General features: G+C 42.2%; 1 protein-coding gene across 1 annotated transcript in view; it reads right to left on the minus strand.

Moving 5' to 3' along the window:
- CSMD1 (CUB and Sushi multiple domains 1) overlaps window positions 1-12,166 on the minus strand; it is a 2,081,403-nt gene that overhangs the window by 333,358 nt on the left and 1,735,879 nt on the right. Inside the window, exon 26 of the mRNA XM_011937546.1 lies at window positions 5,852-6,054. Within this exon, the coding sequence (XP_011792936.1) occupies window positions 5,852-6,054 (203 nt within the window). The remainder of the gene's footprint in view (window positions 1-5,851; window positions 6,055-12,166) is intronic.

Genomic DNA, 12,166 nt, shown 5'->3' on the forward strand with positions numbered 1-12,166 from the left:
GTTTAAAATGTACTTTCAAACTGTGCTTGGGAAAAATATGGTAATTCAAATGTCTTCAAGAAAACAAATATTCAGATGACTGTTTTCTCTCCAATAATTTAAACACACCTCTAATGCTTATTTCACGTGTTACTGACATAGAATCAAGTAAAAATAGCCTACCAAGAAATCTAATTTAATACAATTGAATAAATGTCATTTTTGCTTGGCAACAATGGCCACACTTAAAACATCAATCATATAAGGAAAACAGTTCTTTTTGAGTTCTATTTACGAATGTTTAAAATCATAACTAATTCCAATGTTTTAGATTATAAAATTAGCATGGTTTATGAATCACAACACAATCTAATTTATAGGTAAAGTTCCTCATTTTTTTTGGTACCAGGTTCATAAAGACAAATAAATGAGAGATTTCCATCCTCCCGCCTACAAAAGAGCAGTGACGGCTTCTTGGGTGTGACGGACAGGCTCTTTGGCACTTTGTGAAGAGTTTCCCACCTTTGGCTTGGAAAGACGCCAGCTTGATGTAGTTTCATAGCTGGATTTCCCAGTGAGGGGAGGAAGGTGGGTGGAGTGAAGGGGACAAGATACCCCCATTTCTCTTGCAATGAAGCAGGGTGCCTGGGTCAGTTTCCTAATTATGACTGAGGGGTTATAGGAACCTTCTTTTCTAAAACTAGAAAACCAGGACATGTGATTTATTCCAGGTGTAGGAGTCAAATGTTTATCGGGTTCTCAGGGAGATGGAGACTGATGCCCCATTCTCAATGGTTCCTAGAAGTGGCAAGCTACCTTTTGTGGAGAGTGGCTGAATGACTGGCTTTGGGGTGGTCAGACCAGGGTCTTCGTGTTCCAGCCCAAGATCCTTAGAGAGAACCACATGAGATGAATTACTGTGACTGTCCAGACCAGTGGCCCCCAAATGAGAGCAAGAGGGAATATAACGACTAGGGCAGAGGTAGAACCAAGTCCCTCTCTGTACTCACCCCACTGAATCATTCTGCAACTCCCTGGCCATCCAACACTGGCAGCAGGTTTTAAAAATAGAGTGGTGTTCGACTTCTTGTCAACTCGAATGCATGGGAGCTAGAACTGGATATGATTTGTCTTAGGAAAATGACTTTTATTTTACAGCCATGATTTTATTTTACGGCCATTTCATACACTTGCCAAGGTCCTTTACAGAACTGTATTATTTAAAATCCCACATGACACACATGACACACTCCCAGTGGGATAATTTGAGAGTTTCTTGCCAAAGGTTGGGTTTGGAAATTCTAGGAAGAAGGGTTTGTGTTAGTCTCCTCTCATGCAGCTAATAAAGACATCCCTGAGACTGGGTGATTTATAAAGGAAAGAGGTTTAATTAACTCACAGTTCAGCACAGCCGGGGAGGCCTCAGGAAACTTACAGTCATGGAGGAAGGTGAAGGGGAAGCAAAGCGCCTTCTTCACAGGGTGGCAGAAAGGAGAAGGGCAAGCACGAGAAATGCCAGACACTTACAAAACCAACAGATCTCATGAGACTCTCTTATTGTCACGAGGACAGCATGGGGGCAACTGCCCTCATGATCCAACCACCTCCACCTGCTCCCACCCTTGACACATAGGCATTACGGGCATTACAATTCACGGTGAGCTTTGGGTGGGGACGCAGAACCAAACCGTATCAGGAAGGTTACTTGGAATTAGTACAGAAATCTGGGAAGAGGTGGTGAATGCGGCAGCTTGAGCGAAGCAGTCCGTGTGGATCATGGGGTACAGCGGACCCCGGGGTACCTAAAGAGAGGGGTACGAGGCCTCTGTGCCCTGACATGCCCTCCTAGCCCAGCTCTTCACCCTTTCTGGAGCTCCTTATTGGAAGAACCCAATACAGATTTGCCTGGAGAGCCACAGAGTAGTTAAAGGAGGAGAAAACAGTAGATTTTTGGGGCCAAAGGGAAAATAAATGACATCCAGGGCCGAATTCTGGAAGACAGAAATGTCCTTAGAAATTGATACTCTATCCTCATTTCATAAATAAAGTAAAAATAACAGAGACAAAAGGTCAGTCTCAAAGCATTAGAGGTCAAGATAGAAACTCACATTTCCAGAGTTACAGTCTAGACTATGGTTTTTAAATGTTGTACCACTCTAAGTTTTTGTACCTTGTTTTTCCTTTCAATAAACTTCTAAAGACAATCTTGCAGAAACTCCTTCATGTAAATGCCTCAGAGTCAAAGTTATATTCTAGCTCCTAGGTGAGTATTTCTCAAAATTTATACCAGAATTGGGATTTATTAACTAATGACAGGGTTGGAGGGATGGATCCTATCCAAGTGTTACGTTAAACCATGTGAAATTGCCAGCATTCAATCATTTTTTGCACACAAAAATGACAATTTCATATGATTCAAATTAGTACACATGGAAAACTAAGTAAAAGAAAAGTAAGCAAGTATCACTTCTGTAGAAACTTTTATGGTGTCTTCATGCTTATTTCTTCCTAAACATTCATATATTAATTAATTATATGAGAAGAAACATGTCCATGATCCTCAAATAATTATAATAAAGGGTCTTCTTTTTTTTTTTTTTCTACCCAAGTTAGAAAGATGTTCTCTGAAGAGAGAATCATGAAGAACATACAGAAAAAAAGAAATGATGACCAGGTTTCAACAGTCATTGTTAAAACAGGAAGATTTTAAAAGGCCAGGAATAAAACGAAGTGCATTCTTTCCACACAATCCAGGAACCCTCTTCTCAGATATCTAGTCAGGTGAACTGAAAACTTATGTCCATACAAAAATCTGTACACAGATTTTTTATAGGTAGCTTTAGGCATAATTGCCAAAATTTTAAAGCAACCCAGATGTCCTTCAGTAAGAAGATGGGTAAACAGGCTGGGCAAGGTGGCTCACGCCTGTAATCCCAGCAGTTTGGGAGGCTGAGGCAGGTGGATCACCTGAGGTAAGGAGTTTGATGCCAGCCTGGCCAACATGATAAAACCCTGTCTCTGCTAAAAATATAAAAATTAGCCAGGTGTGGTGGTGCATGCTTGTAATCCCAGTTACTCGGGAGGCTGAGGAAGGAGAATCCCTGGAACCCAGGAGGTAGAGGCTCCAGTGAGTCAAGATTTTGCCACTGCACTCCAGCCTGGGCGACAAAGCAAGACTCCATCTCAAGGAAAAAAATAAAAAGGGTAAATAAACTGTGGTATAACCAGTCAACAGAATATTATTTGGTGCTAAAAAGAAATGATCCACAGAGCCATGAAAACACCTAGAGCTTGAAAGTATCTTACTAAGTGAAAGAAGACAACGTGAAAGACCACACACTGCATGATTCTAACTGTATGACTTTCTGGAAAAGAAAAAACTGTGGAGACAGTGAAAAGAGTGATTGCCAGGAATTAGGAGGAAGGGAGGGATGAATAGGCAGAACACAGGGGATTGTTAGGGCAGGGAAATGACTCTTCGGGAGGCTATGACTACAGATGCATTTTTCCAGACTCATTGATGTGGTTTGGATCTGTGTCCCCACCCATGTTGAACTGTAATCCCCAGTGTTGGAGGTGGTGCCTGGAGGAGGTGACTGGATCATGGGGGTGGTTTCTAATGGTTTAGCACCATCCCCCAGTGCTGTCTCGTGATACAGTTCTCTCGAGATCTGGTTGTTTAAAAGCATGTAGCGCCTCCCGCTTCACTCTCTCTTCCCCCTTCCCCAGTCATGGAAGATGTGTCTGCTTCCCCTTCTCCTTCTGCCAGGATTGTAAGTTTCCTGAGGCCTTCCCAGCCATGCCTTCTGTACAGCCGGCTGAGCTGTGACTCAATTAAACCTCTCTTTTTGATAAATTACCCAGTCTCAGATAGTTCTTTATAGCAATATGAGAATGGACTCATATACCCATGGAATGCAGAATACCAAAATTGAGCCTGGAGAAAACTGTGGCTATCGGCTGATAATGATGGGCCAGGGCAGGTTCATTGACTGCAACAAATAGACCGCTCTGTGGGGTGCTGACAGTGGAGGAGGCTGTGTGCTGTGGACAGAGAGCACGTGGGAACTCTGTGCCTTCCACTCGATCTTACTGCGAGCCCAAAACAACTCTAGAAAAATAAAAACTGTTGAAAAAAATGCATGGAAAATACAGAATGGAAAGAAGAGGAGAAAGAACATAATCTCATAACTTTCTCAATTTTTTTGTTTTGCCAAATAAGGCCAATGAATCACAAATCTACCATCTGCTCTTGCCACCATTTCAAAAGATTAAGAAAATTTTATATCGCAATGAAAAAGCAAGAGCGACATAATTTTGGAGTAAAAGACTTTTTTTTTTTTTTCCAAGGCAGGATAGCGGGAACACTCTTACTTTCATATTTTTGTGAAGGACCAGTGAAAATTTTACCGTGTACAAGCACTACTCCACAGGCACATGTTTGCAAGTTACTGCTTCGGAGCACAGTGAAACCAGAGGTAAAAAATTGTGCAGACTATAACCTCGATTTTATTAGCAACCTTTTAAAGCATTAAATTGACCTAAGTCAATTTTCTTATGTAAATCCTAAATATGACTTGCCAGGGACCGGCCAAGAGATAAATTGAGTCTGAACGTGTTTGTGTGCAAATTCTACTTGTTTTATGATGACGGCTGACCTTGTGTGCCGCCCAATTATATGGCATCTCTCCACATTGCCATCCGGAGGGAAATAAAAGGCTGAACTGCCACAGAATATCTCCACTCCTTCCTTCTTTGGAAACCTTTCATCAAAAATGGGCTAGACAGCAAAGATGGGAATTATCATTAGGAGATAATAGTCCATGTGTGCAAATATGGTTTCACACTAGTAATTCAGCAGAGGCTCCTCTGTCATATTAACTTCTTGAAACTTTATCCCTAAGGTGAAAAAAAATTCAAGGACCATCCTGAACCGGGAAGTTGCGAACAGAGAATCAAAGGATGTTTGATTAGCAGGTTGTTAGCACAGAGACTTCATTACATAAAGAAAGAGTCCGACTGAGGCATGCGGGGAACCTGGAATCGGGGCCGGGTTAGGGGAACCCTGAAGATAGGCTTTACATTTATGTAGAGAACCACATCTCTTTTGCATCCAAGTCTAGACATTTTCTGACTAATTGAAACCTTTAAAGTTATACATTTTTTTTACATGTAACTAAGTAGATCCGTTGCCTGTCCTGACCTTATAATGAACAGAATTCCCTAAAACAAATTGTTCCTTTGATACTGACAGTGTTCAGAACACACTACTCCAAAATATGCAGTTTTGAGGAAACTACAGAAGCAGCAAAGCCACTCCAGCCTCCGCCTGCCCTTCTGCCCTGAAGCAGACCGTAGAATAATTATCTGGCCTTCCTCGGAAGCAGGTCATGAAACCTTCATTCTAGAAGGGCACCCCTAGGATGCAGAGGACAGGAATGAAGACATAGACACACAGGGAAGAAGCTGAGAAAAGAAGCCTTGTTAAGTTCCTCCCAGTTTATCACCACTAAATCCTATCTTTTAATCCTCTAATCATACTTCTGCACAACTGTCCAATAAAACACACAATTTTCTCTCTTTCTTTGGGTCTTCATTTCTGAAGGTTCCAGTGTCATGCAAAACGCACATCAAATAAGTCTGGTTATGCATTTCTCTTGTTAACCTGGCTTCTGTTATCGTGGCCTCAGCCATGAACCCAGCAATGGGGGAAGAGAACTCTTCTCTGCAACATGCGTTTTCCTAACTTCAAATTAGGCTCGACACATTGCATCTGTGTAGGGAGACGCTGGAGAATACAAATGAAGGGAGTTCTGTGTTCATGGCAAGACTCTGATATCAAGGTAAAGAAGAAGCAAGCTGTGCCACCTACTTGAGAACTGGATGGAGAAGCCAGACTTGCTGATGAAGAAGTCGCTGTCGAACTGCAGGGTGAGTGAGTTGAAGGTGCTGTGGATGTCCTCGGGAAGGGCAGAGCCACTCCACTCCTTCAGCAGGATGTCGCTGTCCACCGGCCCGTCCCAGACCTTGAGGATGTCATGAGCCATCTCCGTGTCGAAAACAATGAAATGGAGGCTGCAAGAGAGAACACAGTAGCGCTACTTCCCGTGCATCCAGCGTGTCCTCACCCCAAAGCTGTCACGTAAGCGAGCTCATTTCGCTTTCACAAAACACCACCAAAATGTGCCTCGGTGTTGTCTGACAAGGAAGGATGAGGAAAATGAGGCTCACCGAAGTTAATTCAGGAATGCAGACTGGGATAAAGCGCACAGGACCTCAGTCCGTCATGGATGCAGAGAGATAGGTGAGCTAGATGCTGAGCTATCCGTTTTAGGATAAAAGGATTCCTTTAGAGACTTCCAGATCTATATTTATAATGTAAGCTTTCTACGGCACACAGACCAAGTGTAAGTTTGGCATTGACAGGTGTGTTTGAAGCAGATCTAAGGCGGCTTTGGCGCAGTCTCTGTTGTTCAGGCAATGCCCCGCTAGGTGGCAGCAGCCACACCAGAGAAAAACGCTTACACCAGAAGGACATTTTCTACCTGTATCTGAAGGGTCTGCTCTTGTGTTGTACTTGTTTCTAAAAATTCTATTTTAAAACCTCATTATTTCAAATACCAACACAAAGGCAAAAATGGGTAATATAAACTCCCTTGTTTATAAAATTTTACCATACTTGTATTTACTTCCAGGTATTTTTCAGAGTGACTTAAAAATCTTTATGCCAGAGGGACTCACGTTCAGAGGCAGCAGGATCTATGTAGTCCTATTTACGGCCGTTGAATCAAAAAGGGTTTAGCTAAAACACTAGCAAAAATTAGCAGGCCCTGAATGGGTCTGATTTACAGTTTTTTATTTCCTGCATGTTGCACACCGATTGTAAGGGAGGTAAACTCACAGTGGACAACAAAGAAAAACACTACCCGTGAGTCTCAACCACTTTGTTTTGCACATATTACATATTTAAAGAAAACACTTATGTCATTTTGTGTAACGTATGGAATGTTTGGTGTATTTTTAAAATAATCAAGATGAATCATTAAACATAGAGAAAACTACAGCAGATAGTAGACCTTTATTTTCCTACCGCCACCAGTGTTAACATTTTGCCCTATTTGCCTCAGAACTTTTTAAATTTTTTTTTGAGATGGAATCTCGCTCCCTCTCCCAGGCTAGAGTGCAGTGTCATCATCTTGGCTCACTGCAACTTCCACCTCCTGGGTTCAAGTGATTCTCGTGCCTTAGCCTCCCAAGTAGCTGGAATTACAGGCATGAGCTGTTACATCCAGTAATTATTATTGTTATCTGTATTTATAGTAGAGATGGGGTTTCACCATGTTGACCAGGCTGGTCTTGAACTCCTGACCTAACGTGATCCACCCACCTTGTCCTCCTAAAGTGCTGGGATTACAGGCGTGAGCCACCATGCCCAGCCCAGAACTTTTTATAAAACAAAATCTTATACATTCAACCATTTTTAGCCTCCATTCCACCAAATCATTGGTTCTTTCTCTTATCACACACTCTAAAGTTGTAATGTAATATTCCCATTTATATTTTCATAAGCTTCATATATGTGTGTGTATATTCATATCCCTAAAAAAATATAGTACTACTGTCTAAGAGTAGTTACATATTAAATATCACTTGACACGCGTGTGCTTGTATCACTTTGAATTTGCTTTTATTTATTTATTTATTATTTTATTTATGTTTTTGGAGACAGAGTCTTGCTCTGTTGCCCAGGCTGGAGTGCGGTGGTGTGATCTCTGCTCATTGCAAGCTCTGCCTCCCAGGTTCACACCATTCTCCTGCCTCAGTCTCCCAAGTAGCTGGGACTACAGGCGCCCACCACCAGGCCCAGCTAAATTTTGTATTTTTAGTACAGATGGGGTTTCACCATGTTAGCCAGGATGGTCTCGATCTCATGACCTCGTGACCCACCCATCTCGGCCTCCCAAAGTGCTAGGATTACAGGCGTGAGCCACTGTTCCTGGCCTCAATTTGCTTTTATACTGAGTATTATGGGAGAGACTGTTATACAAAAAAAGTAGAATTTTGTTAATTTACTTTAAAACTGTAAGTGCTTTATTTTCCTAGTTCCCGACTAAAGGGTAGTTTGTTTCTACTTTTTAATTTTGACAAATGGTATCACACTGGATATTCCACTGTACTGATCCAAGGATCTTTCTAGGCCGGCATGATAAAGCAGATTTGCTAACTCGCTCTCCCTTGGGATTCTAACTGCTTTGGTCCAGGGTAATATATGAATGCCCTTGTTTTATTCTATCTTTAGCAATACCTGATTACCATCAGACTAAGAGTTGTACAAATAGAAAATGTGATGGTTGTGGAATGGTGTCTGGTTTCAATTAGTTTCCCTGATCACTCATAAAGTTGATCATCATTTTGCATCTATAAGACATTCCCTTTTTGATTTAGTTCAATAATTCAACATTTACTGAGCACCAAGGGTATACTGAGTGCACTTCAAGGAACTTTGCATACATCTGCCAAGTTGAGTCCTGCCTTCATGGAGTTCGTGTTGTACAGGTAAGAGACAGGCAAACTACAGCATCCATAACAAACGAATGAAGAATATGGAATGTTAGTAGGTGGGAAATGTGATTGAAGAACTAAAAAAGTAGAACAGAAAAAGAATCACTGGGAATACTAATTCTTAGGGGAGGAACGAGAAGGCGAAGTATTAAATAGGGTGGTTAGATTAAGCCATCTTGGTGGAGGGAGATTTGGGTGGAGCCTTGAAGGAGTTAAGGGTGTTTGTCTTATCCTGGTAAGAATTCAGCCAAGCAAAAGCCCCACATAAGGGGCACACCATCAGCATTTGAGAACACCCAGGAGCCAGTGCAGCCAGAGCAGAGAAACGGAGACTGGGAAGGAAGAACTGAGAGCAGAGAAGAATGGGGGTTGTGGATTGGATGGTGTGAAGAGAGGTGCCTATGTATAGAGGGCTTTGTAGGCTGTTTTAAGGATGATATACCAATGCAGGATGTTTAGTGAGTCCTCACCAACAATTTAAAGAACTGTTCCTGCTAGCTCTGTTGACAACAAGCCATGGAGGGAAAATTACACTCTGTCAATGTTTCGCATAATCCGAGAAAGTTGCGTATGTGCTGAGATGAGCTGAACGTGGAGGTACCGAGGCACTGGTCAGGTCCTGGATACGTTTTGAAGGGAGAGAAAACAGGCTTGGAAGAGGTGTGCCTGAGGTGAGGATGTGCCGACCCTGTAAGTTTGTCCCTAAGAAACCAGAAAAGTGGAGTTGTCATTCACTGAACTGAAAAACGGTACAATATGATTATGGGATGGGGAAAATCAGAGATCCTGTCTTGCACCTGTTGAGTTTAAGTTGTCAACTAGATATAGACGGACGGGTATGTAGGCAGCTGTTCATGTGAATCTGGAATTTCAGTGAGAAGTCAGAGTGGAGAAAATAAACATGTATGTCTTCAACAAAGAAATGGTTTATAAACTATGGGACTGTATGAAATCTTTGAAGGTCTTAGGTAGAGGAGAGAAGAGGACTATGGATTCTGAATTACCTGGTCACATATGTTTGTCATTAAGCAGAAAGCATCCTAGAGCTGGAAATAATTCTAATAAAAAATGTGCAAGTCTTTCACCCAGAAAAGTGCAAAACATCATTGAGACGAATTGTACAAAACCTAAATAAATGGAGAAGTATATAACATCAAGGACCAGAAAGTTCAGTACTGCAAAAGATGCCATTTTCCCCCAAAATGATCTATTGATGTCATGGGACATCAGTAAAAATCCAGGCAATTTCTTTTGTAAAAAATCACAAGCGTTTCTGAACTTCATGTGGAAGTGCAGAGGGCCAAGAATAGTCACAGTGATCTATATAAAGAAGAACAAAGCTAGATTTTCATACTGGGTATCAAGATGTATTATAAAGTAAATCAGGAATTTAGTTAGGCTTTGTACCATATAGGCAAATAGATCAATGGAATGGAATACAGTTCGGAAACAGATCTATATAGATCTAATTTTCTAGTTAATTACTAAGTTTGTACTATAGTGCAATAAAGAAATAAATCACTTTTCAACAAATTGTCAACTCAACTTAACTATGGACAAAAATCTGTGACACTTCACTCTCCATACCATACACAAAAATTTATCCCCAATGGAATACAGATGTGAATGTGAAAGGTAAATTAAGTTTTCTAGAAGAAAACCTAAGATAATATTTGTATTGCTTTGGGCAGAGAGGATCTAGCAATCTGGACACAAAATCACTGAAGCCAACCTTAACAAAGTTTGTGGCATAGTGTACATTTAAACGTAGTTTAAAAATTTGTGGTCAGGCGCGAAGATGGCCGAATAGGAACAGCCCCAGCCTCCAGCTCCCAGCGTGAGCGACACAGAAGACGAGTGATTTCTGCATTTCCAACTGAGGTACTGGGTTCATCTCACTGAGGTGTGTCGGACAGTGGGGGCAGGACAGTGGGTGCAGCCCAAGGAGCGAGAGCCGACGTAGGGCAAGGCATCACCTCACCCAGGAAGCACAAGGGGACAGGGAATTCCTTTTCTTAGCCAAGGGAAACCGTGACACACAACACCTGGAAAATTGGGTCACTTCCACCCTAATACTGCACTTTTCCAAGGGTCTTAGCAAACAGCACACCAGAAGATTATATCTCGTGCCTGGCTCGGAGGGTCCCACGCCCATGGGGCCTTCCTCATTGCTAGCACAACAGTCTGAGATCTAACTGCAAGACAGCAGTGAGGGTTGGGGAGGGGCGCACGCCATTGCTGAGGCTTAAGTAGGTAAACAAAGCTGCTGGGAAACTCGAACTGGGTGGAGCCCACTGCAGCTCAAGGAGGCCTGTCTGCCTCTGTAGACTCCACCTCTAGGGACAGGGCATAGGTAAACAAAAGGCAGCAGAAACCTCTGCAGATGTAAATGCCCCTGTCTGACAGCTTTTAAGAGAGTAGTGATTCTCCCAGCACGGAGGCTGAGATCTGAGAGTCGACAGATTGTCTGCTCAAGTGGGTCCCTGACCCCCAAGTAGCCTAACTGGGAGACATCCCCAACTAGGGGCAGACTGACACCTCACACCTCACACAGCTGGGTACACCTCTGAGACGAAGCTTCCAGAGGAACAATCAGGCAGCAACATTTGCTGTTCAGCAATATTGACTCTTCTGCAGCCTCTGCTGCTAATACCCAGGCAAACAGTGTCTGGAGTGGACCTTGAGCAAACTCCAACAGACCTGCAGCTGAGGGTCCTGACTGTTAGAAGGAAAAATAACAAACAGAAAGGATATCCACACCAAAACCCAATCTGTACGTCACCATCATCAAAGAACAAAGGTAGATAAAACCACAAAGATGGGGAAAAAGCAGTGCAGAAAAGCTGGAAATTCAAAAAATCAGAGTACCTTTCCCACTCCAAAGGAATGCAGCTCCTCACCAGCAATGGAACAAAGCTGGATGGAGAATTACTTTGACGAGTTGAGAGAAGAAGACTTCAGACAATCAAACTTCTCTGAGCTAAAGGAGGAATTACAAACCCAGTGCATAGAAACTAAAAACTTTGAAAAAAGATTTGACGAATGACTGACTAGAATAACCAATGCAAACAAGTCCATAAACGAACTGATAGAGATGAAACCCGTAACACAAGAACTACATGGAAAATGCACAAGCTTCAGTAACCGACTTGATCAACTGGAAGGGTATCAGTAATTGAAGATCAAATGAATGGAATGAAGTAAGAAGAGAAGTTTAGAGAAAAAAGAAGAAAAAGAAATGAACAAAGCCTCCAAGAAATATGGGACTATGTGAAAAGACCAAATCTACATCTGATTGGTGTGCCTGAAAGTGATGGGGAGAATGGAACCAAGTTGGAAAACACTCTGCAGGATATTATCCAGGAGAACTTCCCCAACCTAGCAAGACAGGTCAACATTCAAATTCAGGATACAGAGAACACCACAAAGATACACCTCAAGAAGAGCAACTCCAAGACACATAATTTTCAGATTCACCAAAGTTGAAATGAAGGAAAAAATGTTAAGGGCAGCCAGACAGAAAGGTCGGGTTGCCCACAAAGGGAAGCCCATCAGACTAACAGCGGATCTCTCGGCAGAAACCCTACAAGCCACAAGAGAGTGGAGGCCAATATCCAACATTCTT

This window comes from Colobus angolensis, unplaced genomic scaffold (assembly GCF_000951035.1).
Source record: "Colobus angolensis palliatus isolate OR3802 unplaced genomic scaffold, Cang.pa_1.0 Scaffold165, whole genome shotgun sequence".
In the NCBI taxonomy this organism is placed as follows: Eukaryota; Metazoa; Chordata; class Mammalia; order Primates; family Cercopithecidae; genus Colobus; species Colobus angolensis.